Below are 20,754 nucleotides of genomic sequence, written 5' to 3'. Positions count from 1 at the left end.
TATATATATATGTACACACACACACACACACACACACACACACACACTAGGAGAGATCTGGGTACAATGGCACACACATGTAGTCCCAGCTACTAGGAAGGGTGAGGTGAGAGGATCACTTGAGCCCAGGAGTAGTGTGCTATGATGGCACCTGTGAATGGCTACTGCACTCCAGCCTGGGCAACATAGCCAGACCCTGTCTCTTAAACAAATTTTATATATATATTTTATTTATATAAAATAAATTTTAGGTGTGAACCACTGCATCCAGCACTTTGAGAGGCTGAGATGGGAGGATTGCTTGAGGCCAGGAGTTAAAGACCAGCCTGAGCAACATAGCAAATGTAGCGAGACCCTGTCTTTACAAAAAAGTTTTAAAAATTAGCCAAGCCTGGTGGTGCAGGCCTATGGTTCCAGCTGCTCAGGAGGCTGAGGCAGGAGGATCACCTGAGACCAGGAGTTTGAGGCTGCAGTGAGCTATGATGACACCACTGCACTCTAGCCTGGGTGACAGAGCAAGACACTGCTGTCTCTAAAACATAAAAAAGAAATAAAAAAAAAAAAAAAAGCATATGCCAGGCATGGTGACTCATGCCTGTAATCCTAGCACTTTGCGAGGGCGACGTGGGCGGATCACCTGAGGTCAGGAGTTCAAGACCAGCCTGGCCAACATGGTGAAACCCGGTCTCTACTTAAAATACAAAAAATTAGCTGGGCATGGTGGTACGCGCCTGTAATCCCAGCTACTCAGGAGGCTGAGGCAGGAAAATTGCTTGAACCTGGGAGGCAAAGGTTGCAGTGATCCGAGATCGCGCCATTGCACTCTAGACTGGGGGACAAGAGCGAGACTTCATCTCAAAATAAATAAATGAAAAATAAATGCATATATATAGGACAGATTCTTGCTAGGATAAGAAAAAAAATCATCTTGTTCCTTATAACAACTAGCACCACTTTTTTTTTTTTTTTTTTTTTTTTTGAGACAGAGTCTCTGTCGCCTAGGCTAGAGTACAGTGGTGCGATCTTGGCTCACTGCAACCTCCACCTCTCGGGTTCAAGCAGTTCTCTTGCCTCAGCCTCCTGAGTAGCTGGGACTACAGGCATGTGCCACCACCAGGCCCGGCTAATTTTTGTATTTTAAGTAGAGATGGGGTTTCACCGTAGCACCACTTATTGCATATATGTGCTAAGATTTATATATATGGCCGGGCGCGGTGGCTCAAGCCTGTAATCCCAGCACTTTGGGAGGCTGAGACGGCGGATCACAAGGTCGGGAGATCGAGACCATCCTGGTTAACATGGTGAAACCCCGTCTCTACTAAAAAATACAAAAAACTAGCTGGGCGAGGTGGCGGCCGCCTGTAGTCCTAGCTACTCGGGAGGCTGAGGCAGGAGAATGGCGTAAACCCGGGAGGCGGAGCTTGCAGTGAGCTGAGATCCGGCCACTGCACTCCAGCCTGGGCGACAGAGCGAGACTCCGTCTAAAAAAAAAAAAAGATTTATATATATAATATCTCCTGTAATCCTCACAATACACATATATATGCGTGCGCACGCGCAAACACACATACACACACATTCCTGTTCAAGATTTAGGCCAGTTGGTTTACATTAAATGAGATTTTGGAGAAGAACTGAATTTCAAATCCTAAAAATTCAGTTCAAACTCCAATTTTGCCAGCTCTTACAAACTATGTGAACCTGGGTGGGTGATAATCAAGTTCTCTCATCTACAAAATGGAGAAAATAATATCTGCCCTGACTACTATGCAGGATTGTGATGGTTTAAAATAGAAAGGACCTGTGACCATAATTACTAAACAATAGTGACATATGAAAATAAGTAAATGCTAAAAAATGATCCAGTAACAACTTCTCTCTGCATTTATCAAGTAAACTTGCCACTCTAAGAAAGCCGTTTTAAAAGCCTGTCACCCTAAGTTCCCACTAAACCTCAGTGCACCTCAGTTTCTTCACTTGTCATGTGAAAATAACCTCTGTCCATTTCATGGAATTTTTGAGATTCTCAAAGCATTCGACTATATTGTATGTCAACTATTATTACTGATGACTACACAGATGTAAAATCCTGTCTTTCACAATCCCAGTCAGTTAAATTCTTACTCCCCAAAGAGCTCCTATATACTTGTGGAGCCTTATTTTGTTAAAACACAATAATGAGCACATTGTGATGACTTCATACATATGCCTTCTTATCAGTTACAGAACAATGGCATAGGAAGAAAGGCCATACTCATGATCCTAGCTATACTTTGTTGCCTATTCTATAAACATAGTAGAACTCAAAGATGAATAAATGATCAAAACATTTTGAGGGTAAGGCCGTCTTTTCAGGTTACAAACATATTTGGTCTATTTTATTACAGAAGACAAGCCAAAGACCATTGTGAGAAAGAGCATTTTTATGCCCAAAGCCTAATTGATGGAGGTTTTCAAGGATAACCTACTTTCTGCCAACTTAAGAGACAAAGGTTTGCCTTGGTACATCTGCGTGATCTTTAAACTGGTGGCAGCAATATGGGAGAGAACTAATCAAATTTCAATTTATAACTATAGAAATGTTTGTAACAAAAAAGTATAACCTGAATTGACCGAATACTTCGTTTCCATAAGGCATATATTCCTATTGCCAACAAAATCAAGAAAGAAATCCTCAAGATGATTTGCACAACCGGAGCAAGATTATCTAATAGTCCCAAATTTGTTTGCTGAGGTGCACTAGTCTCTCCCAAAAAACTTGCTTGTATCCAATTCCATACTGTGCTCAGAGAATCTAAGAGGTTGTCCCAGTTAGAAAACGAAGATGTTGACATTTTAATAAGTAGCAGCTCCAGGAACTACATGTGCAGAAGCTTCAGGAATCTAGATATCAGTTAGGGGTAGTGGCCTGGCAGCCTACATGTTCTGGAGCCATTGTGAGCTGTGCTTTGTGATGTCACTGTTCCAAAGGTCAGCTTGCTTCCCACTCACCCAACCAGTGAATCTTACTCAAAACCACCCACGCACCGGCCTGGGTTTTCAGTTCATTCATATTACTTTATCTGATCTTTGGCTAGTTCTGGCTCTAGCAAAGTGCTGTCCAGTACAACTTTCTGCAATAATGAAAATGTTCTTTATCTGCCATGTCCAATATGGTAACCACTAGTTAATGCTGAAATGTGAATAGTGCAGCAGAGATGGAATTTTGCATTTTAACTAAATTTGGCCAGGCACGGTGGCTCACGCTTGTAATCCCAGCACTTTGGGAGGCCGAGGCAGGTGGATCACTTGAGCCCAGGAGTTCAAGACCAACCTGGCCAACAAGGTGAAATCCTGTCTCTACTAAACATACAAAAATTAGCCTGACATGGTAGTGCACACCTGTAGTCCCAGCTACTTGGGAGGCTGAAGCAGGAGAATCACTTAAACCTGGGAGGCAGAGGTTGCAGTGAGGTGATGTTGTGCTCCAGTCTTGGTGACAGAATGAGACTCCATCTAAAAAAAAAGTTAAATAGCCACATGTGGCTAGTGGCTTCTCTCTTATTTAGTGTAGATCTACATTTCCAACAATTCATCACATGGACAGCAGCTGTTGCAGCTATTTTCACATAATAAAAAAAAGCTGAGGTGTATTGAGGTTGAATGGAAATGTGAGGAGATAGGATTTTTTATTTTTATTTTTTTGAGCTGGAGTGCAGTGGCATGATGTCAGCTCACTGCAACCTGTGCCTCCTAGGTTCAAGCGATTCTCCTGCCTCAGCCTCCTGAGTAGCTGGGATTACAGGCTTGCGCCACCATGCCTGGCTAATTTGTTGTATTTTTAGTAGAGATGGGGTTTCACCATGTTGGCCAGGCTGGTCTGGAACTCCTGACCTCAAGTGATCCACCCACCTCAGCCTCCCAAAGTGCAGGGATTACAGGCATGAGCCACTGCACCCAGCAAGGAAATAGGATATAAACAGGGCTTTTTTTTTTTTTTTTGAGACGGAGTCTTGGAGTCTCACCTTGTCGCCTGGGCTGGAGTGCAGTGGCGCAATGTCAGCTCACTGCAACCTCTGCCTCCTGGGTTCAAGTGATTCTCCTGGCTCAGCCTCCTTAGTAGCTGGGATTACAGGCACCCGCCACCACGCCCAGCTAATTTTTTAATTTTTAGTAGAGATGGGGTTTCACCATGTTGATTAGGCTGGTCTCGAACTCCTGACCGCATGATCCACCTGCCTCGGCCTCCCACAGTGCTGGGATTACAGGCATGAACCACTATGCCTGGCCTTCAGTTCACCTTTAATAGTGGCATCCACCCACTCATCTGTCAGTCACTTCTACTCAGTAGTCGCATCATGCCCTATTAGGACTTACTGACTTATGCAATGCCTACTTTCAAGCCTTTGATAAATTCTTTTTTTTTGAGACAGAGTCTCGCTCTGTTGCCCAAGCTGGAGTGCAGTGGTGCGATCTTGGCTCACTGCAACCTCTGCCTCCTGGGTTCAAACTATTCTCCTGCCTCAGCCTCTTGAGTGGCTGGGACTAGGCACGCGCCACACCTGGCTAATCTCTGCATTTTTAGTAGAAACGGGGTTTCACCATGTTGGCCAGGCTGGTCTCGAATTCCTGATCTCAGGTGATCCTCCTACCTTGCCCTCCTAAAATGCTGGGATTACAGGCATGAGAAATAGCACCTAGTCAGCCTTTGATAAATTCTTACAGGTTTTTCATTGCCTTTCAAACAAAATCCAAAATCTGTAACATGGCTAACAGGGCACTAAAATGCCTGGTCCCTGCTTGCGTACCAAGTCTTCTCTTCCTCTGCCATTTGTTCTTTCAACTCCAGCTATAGTAGTCTTATCAATGTCACCAACACACCAAGCTGTTGAACCACAAAGCCTTGGCACATAATTGGATTACGATTACTCGCATTCTTTGCCTGGCTTCCCCCTCCTCCCCCAGGTTGGAGTTCAGTGCCTATTCACAGGTGCGATTATTGCACACTACAGCCTCTAACTCCTGGGCTCAAGTGATCCTCCCACCTCAGCCTCCCGAGTAGCTGGCACTACAGGTTATTGCCTGGCTAACTTCTATTGATTCTTTAGGTTTCAGTTTAAACATTATCCTCAATGAAGCCTTTGCTGTCCTTTTTTGGTCCACTTCTCACAAGCCCCTCCATTCCCCCTGTTTAAAAATAAAAGCACTTTTACTTATTTGTACTGTTTTAATGTCTGTCTTCCCTATTGGATTTTTTTTTTTTTGAGGGGGGGAGGTTGATGGGGTACAGGGTCTCACTCTGTTGCCCACGCTGGAGTGCAGTGGACTGATCTCGGCTCACTGCAACCTCTGCTTCCTGGATTCAAGCAGTTCTCCTGCCTCAGCCTCCCTAGTAGCTGGGATTACAGGCGCGCACGCCACCATGGCCCAGCTAATTTTTGTATTTTTACTAGAGACAGGGTTTCACCATGTTGACCAGGCTGGTCTCAAACTCCTGACTTCAAATATCCACCTGCCTCTGCCTCCCAAAGTGCTGGGATTACAGACATGAGTCACCATACCCAGTACCCTATTGGATTCTTAAATCTCTATGATGCAGGGAAGAGTCTTGTTCAACACTTACCACCCAGGGGCTAGCAGATGGTATATGCTTTCTAAATATTTGGCTTCTTAACCATTTAGATAGCTTTCCTATGCCTCTGGTCTTTTTTTTTTTCAGGCTATACCTGCCAAATACATGTTGACAGATTTTTAAATCTCTTGCCTATCCTGGTTACCTTCCCCAGAGTGAATCAAACCTCCAAATGCAGTCTGTCACAGAAACCACTCCTGCAGGAATAGACCAAGGTCACAGAGGGATAGGCCACTCTTTCTAGACACAGTTCTACATAATAGGGTATAAAATCAGTAGTATAAAGCCAGGAGGTATCACAGTTTACCTTGGGGTAGGAGGTGAGGAGGAGCAAAGTTTCTGAGTTTTAGAAGTTTCTGGCCAGGTGCAGTGGTTCATGCTTGCAATTCCAGCACTTTGGGAGGCTGGGGTGGGAGAACTGCTTGGGCTCAGGAGTTCAAGATCAGCCTGGGCAACCTAATGAGATCTCGTCTCAAAAAATAGCAAAAACGAGTAAGTAAAAGTTTCTTTCAGAAAACTTGCCTTTTTTGTAGTTTTCATGTTATTCACAGAAAAAAATATGCACCAGTTTCCCATCTCTATATTCAAAAATGAAGAAATGTCAACACCATGACTGTGGAGTTTGAGTTGAATAACCTGGCTTTCACCTACACTTCAAATTGTATTTCCCACTATTCACCTTCACAAACACTCACATTACAGAACTGTGGTATTTTTGGTACTTCAAATACCACCTGCAACTTTCCATCTGTTATTCCTTTATACTAAATGTCCCTCTCTGACATTCTTCCAGTCAGAAGAGATTGGAAACTGGGCTCCATCTCTATTTGTGCCAGCCAGGCAAGATGCTTCATCTCAAGTACTTTGTCAAATAAGGATAATAACAGCACCTACTTCATTGGATTATGAAAATTCAACAAGATAATTTTATGTAAAATGCGAAAAAGCATAACTACCCTGAATTCTCACAGTACTTCCCACTTCCAGGCCAGTGCTTCTAGAACTTTTCTGTGCCTAAGAATCACCTGGAGATCTTACTAACATGCACATTTGGGTCCAGTAGGTCTAGAGTAGGGCCTGGAATTATGCATTTTTAATAACAATATCCTAGGTGATGCCCATACTGCTGGCCCACTACCACACTTTAAGTAACAATGTTATGAGAAACTCCAGCCCTCCCTTCACCTTGTGAAAGCTTCTTGATGGCCCTGACAACTTTACTTTTTTTCCTCATCTCCCATTGCACCTGGAATTGTATCTTTTTAAATATGTGTACTTAAATATTTGGTGAATGACTATGTCTTAGGCAGTTCAGCTCAGTAGGCCATTTGGGACTGAGAAAGGATAGATTGAGCATGGAATACCCCGAGGAAGGCTAATAAAAGACTTTCTTCTCCACAGTTCCTTACCCTTTTTCATACATGGGCTCATGAAAATGGGAAAAACACTGAAGCAAGAGAATTCTGGGTAAAGGCAAGAACAGAAGCGTCTGGAAGTCTTCATTCCTACTCACCATTTGGAGGCACTCTTGAATTGAAAAAGCTTTGAAAACAAAGTCAGTGCTTTCAGGTCTGTGCCAGGGTTGGGACAAATTCCAGAGATATCAAGTTAAAATGATTACTACAAGCTAAAAAAAAAATAACCCTTTGCCCTGTATTATCATATAGTCATTCATGCTGGTTTAAACATAAAAGTCTTTTTTTTTGAAACGGAGTCTCGCTCAGTTGCCCAGACTGGAGTGCAATGGCACTATCTCAGTTCACTGCAACTTCCACCTCCAGGGTCCAAGCGATTCTCCTGCCTCAGCCTCCTGAGTAGCTGGGATTACAGGCATCTGCCACCACACCTAGCTATTTTTTGTATTTTTAGTAGAGATGGGGTTTCTCCATGTTGGTCAGGCTGGTCTCAAACTCCTGACCTCAGGTGACCTACCCGCCTCGGCCTCCCAAAGTGCCAGGATTACAGGTGCGAGCCACCACACCCAGCCAAAAGTATTTAATACAGATCAAATGATGCAAGCTGCTCTAACTGGGATAGACAGTGATCTTAGGATCAATTACTTAGGCTTGTACTTGAACTATTTATTTTTGAGACAGTCTCGCTCCGTCACCCAGGCTAAAGTGCAGTGGTGTGATCTCGGCTCACTGCAGCATCCACCTCACGGGTTCAAGCGATTCTCCTGCCTCAGCCTCCCAAGTAGCTGAGACTACAGGCGTGTACCATCATGCCCAGCTAATGTTTTGTATTTTCGGTAGAGACGGGGTTTCACCGTGTTAGCCAGTTTGCTCTTGACCTCCCGACCTCATGATCTTCCCACCTCAGCCTCCCAAAGTGCTGGGATTACAGGCGTAAGCCACCGCGCCCGGCCTAATTGGGCTCTTAAAATCTGGGTTTAGTTTCACTGTGAATGGCCTCACTTGGTCCTTCCAGGGGCTACAAGTTTTTTGTGGTTGAATGGATATAGTTCAGTCTTAGATAAATTAGTAGCTTTTTCTTATTCTGGGCTAACCATCTCTCTAGTATGAGGAATTTTTACTAGGCCTACAGGTGCTTCTCATGCTCAAATCACAAAAAGGGACCTTTCACCTATACCCCCTCCCTTCGTAAGTGAGGAAATCAAGTCGCTGAAGAATTAGCTGGATTCCAAAGAAACAATAGTGGTCTCAGTCTCTAAGATCCTCATTTCTGCCACTTCTTTCAACAGTCTTACTCAGATCATTCCGATTTCTCAGAATCCTCTGATACCTATTGGGAGCTGAGACAAGAAATGACTTGGTTATGGGGGTGCTTTAGACTCAGGGTGAGGTGACAGAATGAAATTCCTGAAGAGCTAACAAAACAAGAAAATAAGGTTTAAGGGTCAGAGAAAAGGTCTTGAAAATCTAACCACAATAGGCTGGGCACAGTGGCTCAAGCCTGTAATCCCAGCACTTTGGGAGGCCGAGGCGGGTGGATCACGAGGTCAGGAGTTCAAGACCAGCCTGGCCAAGATGGCGAAACCCTGTTTCTACTAAAAACACAAAAAATTAGCCAGGCGTGGTGGCACACACCTGTAATCCCAGCTACTCCGGAGGCTGAGGCAGAGAATTGCTTAAACCTAGAGGGGCGGAGGTTGCAGTGAGCCGAGATCGCGCCACTATACTCCAGCCTGGGCGACAGAGCAAGACTCAATTGCGGAAAAAAAAAAAAATTCTAACCACAAGGATGATAAAGAGATGTTAGTTGTCTGAGTCACTTCATATCTAGCTAATGAAAGTGGTTGAAAACTTCACAAGGAACAGGAAATAAAACCGTATTAAAAGGACGTCCCACAGTCTAATAAAACTCAACACATCTAAAAGCCAAACTCACCTTGGTTTCCATTATCTTCCCAAATAATCAATCCTCCTTTGTATACCTACCTCAAATGGTTGCATCAGTACCAAATCTTTTCCTTGACTCTCCAAACCCCCAAAATCCTCTCCTTAAATATCTCAATTTCATCTATTCTGCCCTCTGCTGCATCAGTACATACACTCACCAAGCTTGCCTCAATTACTTCAAGTCTACTGTTTCCAATTTCAGCTCCTCAAATCAAGTGAGCACTCCACACTTCCAGTGATATATGCCTATAGACTCAAGTCCAGACTCCTTAGTGTTCATGATTTAGTTCCTGCTGTCTCTTCAATGATGTCACTCTCTTATTCCCTTTTTATTGCCAGCGTATCAAATTATTTGTAGTTTCCTAGAAACATGCCCTCTGAATTTGCTATGTCCTTCATGTTCTGGTAGGCATATCCTCTCCTTTCCACTCGGCCAACATCTGGACATCCTCTGGGAGATATCTTCACTCCCACAGCTAATTACTCAATCTCAGAAACTTCTTCCACAAAAACAAAAATTTTAAGATAAAAAGAACCTTGTTCTGGAATGGGCGTGGTCGCTCACACCTGTAATCCCAGCACTTTGGGAGACCGAGGTAGGAGAATAACTTGAAGCCAGGAGGGGGAGGTTGCAGCGAGCCGAGACTGCACCATTGCACTCCAGCTTGAGCAACAAGAGTGAAACTCCGTCTTAAAAACAAAAAACAAACAAACAAAAAACCCTTGTTCTGAATGATTTAGTTAATAATAAAAAAATTACTGGGGTAAAATGTGAGTGGCATATTTCAGAAAATACAAGTGCAATTTCAGTTTACACGTGGCATGAAAACTCATTATGAGTAAACAACAAATGGGTGAAAAATTGTAATTTATTGAAACTCAACTCAAAAAATATAAGATGCTGTAGTGTACAATATATTACACAAAGCACCCTCAGGTGCACATTCAAGTCAAGTAAGAACTCCATATCCCTTTCCCTAACCCTCCCACCCTGGGACCTTAGTATTTGTTCCATATACAATCATGCACACTTAATTTGAAAAAGGAAGCCCCAGTATATTTTGATGTATTAATTAGCACCAAACAAGAGTACAGTTCCTTTTTTTTTTTTTTAATAAACAAAAAAACCCAATCATTAAACCAACTGGAGAGCTAATGGATTCAGCCAATACTGCTGACATAGATATTATACATTCATGTAAATACACAGCCTATTCTACCTAAACAACGGTGTGGCTGCTTCTCAGCCTTTGTTCGAGTTGGCAAATGTCCCCATGTTGCAGTGTTGGAGCCAGTCTGTTACAAAAACAAAACTGCTACTTATGAACTTCCTACACAAAGCTCATCTGTCTTTTTTGTTGGAAATAAGTCTAAAATTGGTGTGGAAAACTTAGATCTTTCAAGAACCACCACTGGGCGAAGATAATGAAGCTGTTTTAAGGCAAGCTCTCCACAGTCTGTTAATGCTTTGTCCAATACGACCCTCAGGTTTTCCAAGGAAGGAACTGTTGTTGTTTCAGCTACTATTAAAGGTGGGATTGCAGTCAGGTTCTCATGAATTGTAGAGTCACTGGAAGAATGAGGTATGTCAACTTCAGGTTCATTGTCATTCACCATATTATTTGCCACAACGTTTCCCGTTAAATCATTACTGGGCTGTGAAGAATTACTTAATGTTAAGTGCTCTGAAGGCTCCCAATCATCAAAATCATCTTCTTTCTCTTCACTTTCCTGAATAAATTTCAGAAACGAAGATTCAAATCCCATAGGTTTGTAGGTCTTCAAATCAAATGACCGGGGCTGTGAATGTTTTCTAAAATTCTCTTTTGGGACGTGGGTTGGATTTTTTACAGTGTTTTCTTGCCCTGAACCATGCTGCCTAGTTTCTGATTCTTTGATCCTTGGTAAAGGCAGCTGGAAACTTGTGAAATAAGTCCCACTTTCAGTCCCATTGGGATTAGGTATGGAATTTTCTATTTTACAAGGAGGAGGAGGCTGAACTATATTACACTGTTCCAGGGAAGTGGTTTCTGAACTATGGTTACATTTCAAAGTTCCCCTGTAAAGCAGAGTATCTGCATCAAATACTGAGCTGCTTTCTATGCACCCTTTCTGACCTCCATCCCTTTCACTTGAATGACAGGAATCAGTGTTCTGGATGGGTGCACTACTGCCACCCGGGGAATGGCTGTGTTCTGTGTGCTCTGATTCACAGCTTCTATTTTCTTCTTTCTTTATACAGGTATCTGCTTCAGAAGGGGGTTCCTCCTTAATTTTGGTACCGTACTTAACGCAAACAACAAGGTTCTCCATCTGTTGCTCTAAATAGGCACTACTCATCTGATGAGTGCGTTTGTAATGCCTCACAATGCTGCTCTCCAACTTCACCACAGATAAGCATCCTTGAACCATGCAGGGGTACTGTGTGTGCTCAGAGTGCTCTACACACATATGGAGGGCCTCAGCTCTGGTTTTAAAACTTATTGGGGCTTTCTTTTCTTTGATTAAGCCACATTTTTTAGCTTTAGCATTAAATGATCTCCTGGTGGTCTGATATTCATGCCCCTGAGTGTCAGCTGTTTGACATACCTTTTCACTCCTTAGTAGTCTCTCATTTGCTACTTTCTGGCTTCTAAACAAATCATCATAATAATCTTTATGTCGGTAATATACATGTTGCGAGTAATTACTGCGATGGGTGAAAATCTGGCCACAGCCATTAAGATCACAATGAATTTCATAATCTGAATGTATTTCCCCTTCAATATTATGCTGTTCCATCAAGTGGTGCTTCAACTTGTTGAATGTATAAAAAACAGCAGGGCACTGAGGCTGGTTACAAGAAAACCTTGCTGCAGATTCAGCTTCAGAAAGTACTTTAGGCTCTTCAGTATGGTCTAGGTTATGAGAGTCACTACAGTGCTTAGCAAGAGCTTTGGAACACAGGAAGCGTTTATTACATTCCTTATATTTGCAAGCAAATATCTTCTTACATTTGACAAGTTCCCTTTTGGTTCTTGCTTTGTCTTTCTCTAAACATAACTGTTCTTTGTTGTACTGATGTACAGTTCTGTAATGGCGAATTAAGCCTTTTAGATTGGTGAATGAGGAGTTGCAAGTTTTATGGATACAATGGAATGGTTTGTGGTATTTATTCAAAATATAACACAGATTTCCTTTAGCAACAGTTCGCCTGCTACCTCTGCCCTCTCTTCCTTCTTGTTCTTCTCTATGGCTGCCTATTGGTGATGAAATGTCAGATGTTTTACTTTCTGTTTCTTCACAAGATGATTCCAAATCTGTTTCAGAACTGCATTCATCCTTCTTAGGATGACAGTGTGGTTTCTCAGAGTTACTGTTGGGATCACCTCCAAGTTCTGCAGAACAATCACCTTTCAACCTATCTACTGAACATGGGCCTTCATGATCACACTTTTCATTATCTAATAGTTTGTGAGTTGCTCTGTCACTGCCAATTTGATGTTTATTTTTATAATGAATCCTAAGGTGTGTTTTTCTTGTAAATGACCTTTGGCAAATATGACATTGAAATGGGGAATACCGATGTTGGAACATGGTTAACTGAAGGACTTTTTCTTTTGAATAATTATGCTTTTTAAGATAATGCATTAACAGAGCCTCTCTGGTCACAAATTCATATTTGCATCCTTGAAGCTCACAGAAAAACGGCTTAGCCGCCAACTGTGCAAGGTACTGACTTGGCATATTTTCATCTTGATTCTGAAAATTAAGGTCTGAGATAGATGAAACTGATTGAAGAGACTTAGCACCACTGGATGGGTACGCCTGCAATGACCCTGAGAAAGAGCCATGTGTTATTGAGTTTTTCAAGCTTAAATGTTTCAAGCGTAACAGAAGTTCCAACATGGTATCCTCTGTACAGGGCCTTTTAGAAGCACAAATGGAGGATTCTGAGGAGTAACCTTGATGTTCTCGTTTACATTTAATGTGAATATTGTGATCTAGACCTTCATCTGGGGAGTCACTGTTTGTATCTGAGCTGGGTTTAGGTTCTGCATCCAACTTTTCCGTTGTCTGATTATGTTCATTACCCAAAGAGGGAAACAGATCTTTCGTCTTTATCTTTTTGGGCTTGAAATGGTATGGATGAACCTTCCGTAAATGTTTCTGCATTCCTCTTGCATTTTTGTATGTGGAACCACAGCCATCAAAACCACAGGTAAACTTAGTCCCGTCAAAACAAACTGCCATACTGGAACATTTTTCTTTTAAACTGGAGGGCCCAAAGACTTTCTCATTAGATAACAATATATCCTGCATGGTTTCAGAGTGATCTAGCGTGTCAATTAACTCTTCATTCATTGAAGCTGAAGAGCTATGACTTAACTGATCACTAGAATTACTGTCACTGTTTTCTTTCAGGTTTTCTGCAGTTTCTGTATCTATTTGAGAATTAGCTGATTCTGCACAGAAAAGATCTTCAGGTAAATGTGATTTATCAGTTTGGTTAAGTAGATGGGGCTGATTAACACAATCTTGTTTTTCACCTGTTGCAGACTCCTCAAGTTTCACTGATTTCTTTATGTCACCATTTGAATTTTCAACATTATGCATTGAGAGGTGATTCTGGTATTCAATTTTGGAGTAATAGAACTTTTTACAGCCAAGAAAGTTGCATGTGTAAGATGCATCCCTAAAGTGTTGTGCTTCATGGTGGTAAAGCTGTCCCAAGTCACTGAAAACAATATTACAGCCATTTAATTCACATTTATAACGCAGATCATCATGCTTTTGTTTATGGTTAAGTAGTTCATTTACTGATCCAAACCTAGCATAGCAATCTATAGATACACACATATAAGGTTGAGGCCCACAATGCACTTGTTCATGCTCCCGAAGGTGAAAAGCAGACATAAAATGTCGTCGACAGTAAGTACACTTCTCTCTTCTATTTTTCATATCCAAGTAGTGCTTGGCATTTTCATCATTATTTTGGTGTTCAGCTTTAAGATGCACACTTAAGTATTTAAATTGCTTAAACACACGGGAACAGTCTGTACCAGGACATGGATACAAATCTCTGTCTTGCAGGTGGCAATCTTCTAATTTGCTGAATGTGACATATTCATGAGACTCTCCTTTGGCTTGTTCATTCAATGAATGGTTTTGCTCTGGGATTGCAGAGGGGCTCTTGGGACAAATACCCTTTTGAGAGCCTTTCAACAGTAATTTCTTTTTAGAGCGGTCCCTTCTGCTTGGTGGCATTTTAACATGCTCCATCACATGAGGAACAAACATTTCTTTTCTCTTAAATTTTTTAATACAAACTGGACAGGTGTAAATTCCATCTTCCATATGCATCTTAGAATGATGAAGAATTCTAGCCTCTATACATTCCCGCTTACATAACAAACAGAAAAACTTATACTGAAGCCACCTCTGATATCTTTCAGAAGAGCCAATGGGTTTTTTGTCTCTTTTCTCCTTATGCTGATCTGTCAAATCTCTTCTTCTATATTGTTTATCTTCTTTACCCTCATCATAGTCACTGAGAAATGACTCTAAAACATCTGTGTCATTAATGGACATTTCATAGCCACTTAAATCATCATCAGAATCTGAGGCTTCTTGTCCTAAAAGTTGGTGGCAGTGTCGTTTTAAAGTTTTCCAGTCCCAAAACTCAGGATCAAAAGGCCAGTGGGCTTTTAAAGCTAGTAAGAGCTCACATCGAAGAGAATTTGGAACCGGTGCATTTTCTTCATCAAATTTTTGATCTGGTTGCAAATACAGTTCTTCTAACATATTAAATCCATCCAAACTGGGTTCAATTAAGAATTCTGTAAGCTGACAGGCTCGTCTAACTTCTAAATCTTCTGGTAAAAGACAGGCAATTGTTTTACAAACTGATGCCTTCATTTCCTCATCTTCACTTGATCTGAGTTGAAGAGCTCTGACACACAGTAAAATTGACACCCCAAGACCAGCATCTTGTGCCTGTAAGTAAAACAGGATAAAAAAACTTTTTTTTTTTTTGCATACAGAAAGAGTATATAACGTTCACTGATACAGAATTTTAGGTTGTAAAAACTTTGAGTTCCTAAATTTTATCTTAAATCTTTCTTCATGAAAGACATTTAGATATTTCTTGTCTCAACATGCAAAGAACTGAATTAGATGCTACAACTATGAACAATGTACATTTACTAGGCACTGTGTATTAAAGCAGTTCCTTACTTTCAAGGAATTTATCTGTACCCCGAATGCATAAACAATAAATGCATGTGAATCCAAAGAAATTCAGGATAAGTAAGGTCACTGGAGGATTCAAAATAGAATGATGTTGAGTAGAGGGGCAGTGTTTAAAAAGACAGCAACAGGAAACACAGGTATAGATGTGAATCTAAGATTAAATTCAATTTAAGAAATTCTCTGTGGCCAGGCGCAGTGGCTCATGCCTATAACCCCAGCACTTTGGGAGGCCGAGGCAGGCATTATCACCTGAGTTCAGGAGTTCGAGACCAGCCTGACCAACATGGAGAAACCCCGTCTCTGCAAAAAGTACAAAATTAGCCAGGTGTGGTGGTGCATGCCTGTAATCCCAGTGACTCGGGAGGCTGAGGTTCAAAGAATCCGGGAGGTGGAGGTTGCAATGCACTGAGATCACGCCATTGCACTCCAGCCTGGGCAACAAGAGCGAAACTCTGTCTCAAAAAAAAAAAAAAAAGCCGGGTGCGGTGGCTCAAGCCTGTAATCCCAGCACTTTGGGAGGCCGAGACGGGCGGATCACGAGGTCAGGAGATCAAGACTATCCTGGCTAACACGGTGAAACCCCATCTCTACTAAAAAAATACAAAAAACTAGATGGGCAAGGTGGCGGCCGCATGTAGTCCCAGCTACTCGGGAGGCTGAGGCAGGAGAATGGCGTAAACCCAGGAGGTGCAGCTTGCAGTGAGCTGAGATCCGGCCACTGCACTCCAGCCTGGGCGACAGAGCGAGACTCAGTCTCAAAAAAAAAAAAAAAAATCTCTGTATCATGAACACTTGGATTTTTCAAAACTTCAAAGATAAAATAAATGATCCTCTCCATTTCCTCCTGAAAGAATTTAGTAATTTATAGTCACCATCACAGGTGTACTGAATCTCAGCTTTCCAGGGAGAAAAATCAGAAAATCTTGCTACGGCAGCAGGTTCTCAGAAACTAGTTTAAAATTAGGACGACCTGGTCATATGTGATAAAAGCTTGGTACATACAAGATAACTCTTTTTATCTGAGAGGCTGAAATGCAAAAATGACATGAAAAAAGAAAAGCAAGATATGTCTGAGTGGCTTAAAACACACTGCTAAGAGCAGAGACTTTAGAATCAGACTTTGACTGCCTTTGAACCCCAGCTTCACAACAAGTGACAGGTTCTCAACCTCTAACTTCAGTTTCCTTATTGGTAAAATGATAACAGTAATGGTAATACTAGATTTTCCTCCTTCTAAGGTTATAAAGATGAAATAGTAACGCTAGCACATTGTAACTGTTCAACAGAATACGATGTAAAATAACGGAGTAAATTCCACTGTTTAAATCAGTCAACAATTTGCCAGGCATTTAATTCTGTGTTGGGCATCATTCATTCTAAATGCTGGGAACACAAAGAAATCACTGTCATTGATTTACAGAACCCCTACTACAACCTAGGCACTTATTTGAAATAAACTTTTTTGCACATATCCTCATTTTATAGACAAAAAATCCCCAACACTCAGGAGGTTAAGTTGCCCAGTGTCATCAACTAGTGAGCAGACGAGCAAGGACTTAAAAGCATTTAGGCCAGGCATGGTGGTTCACACCTGTAATCCCAGCACTTTGGGAGACCGAGCTAGGCACATCACTTGAGGCATGGAGTTTTAAGACCACCATGGCCAACATGGCAAAACCCCATCTCTAATAAAAATACAAAAAATTAGCCACGCATGGTGATGCAGGCCCAAAGTCCCAGCTACTCAGGAGGCTGAGGCATTGAGAATCCCTTGAGCCTGGGAAGCGGAGGTTGCAGTGAACCAAGATCATGCCACTGCATGCCAGCCTGGGCAATAGAGTGAGACTTCGTCTCCAAAAAAAACAAAAAAATAAAATAATAAAATAAATAAAATAAAAATTTGGCCTGAAGAGTAGAAGAGATGTGGACTAGTAGGTGGAAAGGGAGTGAGTGAGTGTAGAAGCCCTTGCAAACCGAGACTCCAACATTTTTTTCCTTTAAAACTAGTCAAGTGTAATAGTGAGAAGGGGAGAAAGAGTAGAACAGAGTTCAGTCTGTAACTGACTGTGAACAATCAATTGAGATAACTCTCTACCTTTCAGACGAGCTGAGACTAGCTTTTTTGAAAGAGAGGCATTACTTAGCCTGTATCAGCTAGGATCTGGTTCTGTTATGAATGGCAGACATCCCACAACAGTAGTGGCCAAAAGAATATAGAAGTTTCTCCCTCTCATTTGGAATGTAGTCCAAGTAAACAGGCCATGTTGCTTCAGTGGCTCCACAGGACTAGACCATGGGTCTCTTATTAGGATGCTGTGATATAAGTTTATCATTTGTTAAGTAAGAGCAGAGAGGACTTGGGGAAAGTCAGCCAAATTTTAAAATAATTCAGTTTCTCCACAAGTTATTAACTCCTTTTGGAAGACTGTGAGGTGGACAGCAAAGAATGGCCATTCTTTCTTCAACAGCCTAATCTGGTTGGGATGGTAACATTTGAAAAATCACTAACAACACTTTTCAAAGAAAAGTAACCAGAAATACCATTATATATTCTGAACAGATAGGCCAAAAAGTTACTAAAAGGAGTAGTGAATAAATTTGAATCAAGATATGGAATGTGGAGTTGAATTTTGAAGAAATTGGTGGGTCTTAAACTAGGAAGGTGAGGGATCAAGAGTGACTTGGCATATTGATGAAAGCGCACATAGGATGTAGCCAAGTCATTTAACCTTTGCTTCTTTTTTTTTTTTTGAGACAGAGTCTCACTCTGTCGCCCAGGCTGCAGTGCAATGGTGTGATCTCGGCTCATTGCAACCTCTGCCTCCCAGGTTCAAGCGGACAGGTGTGGCAGCTTACACCTATAATCCCAGCACTTTGGAAGGCTGAGGTGGGAGAATTGCTTGAGGCCAGGAGTTGAGAATCAGTCTGGGCAACAAAGCAAGACCCTGTATCTACTGCCCCTGCTCCCCACCAAAAAAGAAAAAAACTATACGCCTGTAGTCTCAGCTACTCTGGAGGCTGAGACGGGAGAACTGCTTGAGTCAAGGAGTTTGAGGTTGTAATGAGCTATGATCACACCACTGCACTACGCCTGGGTGACAGAGTGAGACCTGTCTTAACCAAAAACTGAAAACTAAAGTCAGAGATGGAGGATGTCAGGTTTCAAGCACCAACTTGTTGCACCCTTGCTGCTTGAAAATAGACGCAAAGACTGAGTGTAGCTTTCTAGGACCTGAGAACAGACCCTGACTGGCAGCCAGCCAGAAAACAGAAACCTTAGTCCTACAATCACGGGAACTGAAATCTGTCAATGATAAGAACAAGCTTTGAAGTGGATTTTCCACAGAGCTTCTGATAAGAACTTAGCCTAGCCAACTACATTTTAGCCAATGTGATAGTCTTAGAAGAGAATCCTGCCACATTGTGCTGGATTTCTGATTTATAAAACTGAACTAATAAAAATGGACATTGTTTTAATATTCATTTTTGTGATATGTTATTCAACAATAGAAAATTAGTACCTTTATTAAAGATTTAAACAAAACAAAATGTTCTAATGGCCAATTATGAAGTAATTGTTTAAACGGGCAAGTTCTATAGTTACCTTGAAATGTTCTTTTTTTTTTTTTTTTAAAGACCAAGTCTCACTCTGTCGCCTAGGCTAGAGTGCAGTGGTGCAATCTTAGCTCACCACAACCTCCGCCTTCCCCGTTCAAGCGATTCTCCTGCCTCAGCCTCCAAAGTAGCTGGGATTACAGGCGCCCGCCACCATGCCCGGCTAATTTCTGTATTTTTAGTAGAGACAGGGTTTCACCAGGTTGGCCAGGCTGGTCTCGAACTCCTGAGCTCAAGTGATCCACCCGCCTCGGCCTCCCAAAGTGCTGGGATTACAGGCTTGAGTCACTGTGCCTGGCCTCTTAAAATGTTCTTAATGTGACAGGAGACACAACTTCATTCACAGTAATTAGAAATAATTATCACCTAACTTGTTTGGCCATCAATTTGTTTCTGATTAATTATAGGAAGTCAATCTGGAGAAGCAGTCAGATGTGGTCAATTCCATTAATCTTATTAAAACTCATTATTTCTTATCTTCCTTTATCTAAAGGGAATTTCCTGAGACATTATCTTCTCACTCATTTCTTTCCTCCAGCTACAGTTAGCAGAGAAGGCATAAAGTACTCACTTCAGTTTGTATAACTCTAATGAGGCAAAATAAATGCTGCTGCGTTTTAGCTATGACACCAAACTGACGACAGCGCTCCAAAAAAGTATCTAAAGAAGGGTCAATTCTTCTTTGCAGTTTACTCCAAAAGAGAGTCAGTTCCCTATAAAAAAAGAAGATCATGGTAAAACATTTAAAGTAACTGGTATTTGCTGCCCTGCCCCCGGCAACCCAATTTTTTGATCTGTAGAAAGCTGACAGTAGAGAAAACAAAAACTAGATTAAAAACTATCTATATTCACCACTGCTTTCTCCCAAACTGGTAAAAATGTTAAGAATCCTCCATAATGATTCCCTGACTTCTCTTGTGTTTGGGGGGAAAAATAAAAACAAAACACTACTTCCTTTACGGTGACATTTTAAAAAAACTTATTTAGATCCCATGTTGTTCTAAAAGGTTTTATCCTTCACACTGATAATTATTATACTGATTGAATTAAGCCCTGTCCTAATGGGCAGAGATAATCAGACATCACTAAACTAACAACGAAATATATATACAGCAAATGGATACTCTAATTGTACACTTCTACACAGTGATCTTAAGGGCCCTTTCCAGATCTAAAATATCAGGATGCTACTTAGAGCCTGTAGTTTGGAATGTTTAAATACTTCCAGTGAAATAAGTAAAATGGCACTTTTTGGAAATGGCTAAAATACAGGAATCTCACAAAGATTTATCATGGAAACAAAAGGAAAGCTTGAAAATAATAAATTAAACAAAAACATTTAATGAATAAAACACTCAAGCAAAAAAGCATTAGAAACTCAAAAATGCCAAGGATAGAAATGCTAATGAGAATGTAAAATGTGAATGCAAGGAAAGCTAATAGTGAAACTAAAAAGAATGTTATCACTTCTAATAGCAAAACTAAAAGAGGCTAGGCATGGCAGGTGGCTCACACCTGTAATCCTAACATTTTGGGAGGTGAAGGGGGACAGATCACTTGAGGTAAGGAGTTCGAAACCGGGCTGGCCAACATGGTGAAACCTCCTCTCTACTAAAAATATAAAACTTAGCTGAGCGTGGTGGTGGACGCCTGTAATCCCAGCTATTTGGGAGGCTGAGAACAGGAGAATCGCTCAAACCCAGGAGGTGGAGGTTGCAGTGAGCCAAGATAGTGCCAATGCACTCCAGCCTAGGCAACAGAGCAAGACTCCGTCTCAAAAGAAAAACAAAAAAAAAACAAAAAAAACACACCTAAACTAAAAAGAATGCTATCACTTAAAAAATGTGGCTCTTTTAAGTAAATCAATGGATACCAATAATTTTCATTTAAAAATCTGTATTATTTTCTTTCTTTTTTTTTTTTTTTTTTTTTTTG

The 20,754-nt window shown here is 41.4% G+C and overlaps 2 protein-coding genes across 2 annotated transcripts in view; both read right to left on the bottom strand.

Moving 5' to 3' along the window:
- TMCO2 (transmembrane and coiled-coil domains 2) overlaps positions 1-2,926 on the bottom strand; it is a 4,204-nt gene extending 1,278 nt beyond the window's left edge. Inside the window, exon 1 of the mRNA XM_025353921.1 lies at positions 2,604-2,926. Coding sequence (XP_025209706.1) covers positions 2,604-2,834 — 231 coding nt within the window. The 5' untranslated portion in view covers positions 2,835-2,926. The remainder of the gene's footprint in view (positions 1-2,603) is intronic.
- A 6,898-nt stretch (positions 2,927-9,824) lies between these two features.
- RLF (rearranged L-myc fusion) overlaps positions 9,825-20,754 on the bottom strand; it is an 81,790-nt gene continuing 70,860 nt past the window's right edge. The window contains exons 7-8 of the mRNA XM_025365117.1: positions 19,391-19,532; positions 9,825-14,949 (exon numbers count right to left, since the gene is read on the bottom strand). Coding sequence (XP_025220902.1) covers positions 10,294-14,949; positions 19,391-19,532 — 4,798 coding nt within the window. The 3' untranslated portion in view covers positions 9,825-10,293. The remainder of the gene's footprint in view (positions 14,950-19,390; positions 19,533-20,754) is intronic.

The sequence above is a fragment of the Theropithecus gelada genome, chromosome 1 (genome assembly GCF_003255815.1).
Source record: "Theropithecus gelada isolate Dixy chromosome 1, Tgel_1.0, whole genome shotgun sequence".
Taxonomy (NCBI): Eukaryota; Metazoa; Chordata; class Mammalia; order Primates; family Cercopithecidae; genus Theropithecus; species Theropithecus gelada.
Note: the sequence above shows the minus strand (reverse complement) of the source record. Positions and strands in the feature narration are given on the sequence as shown.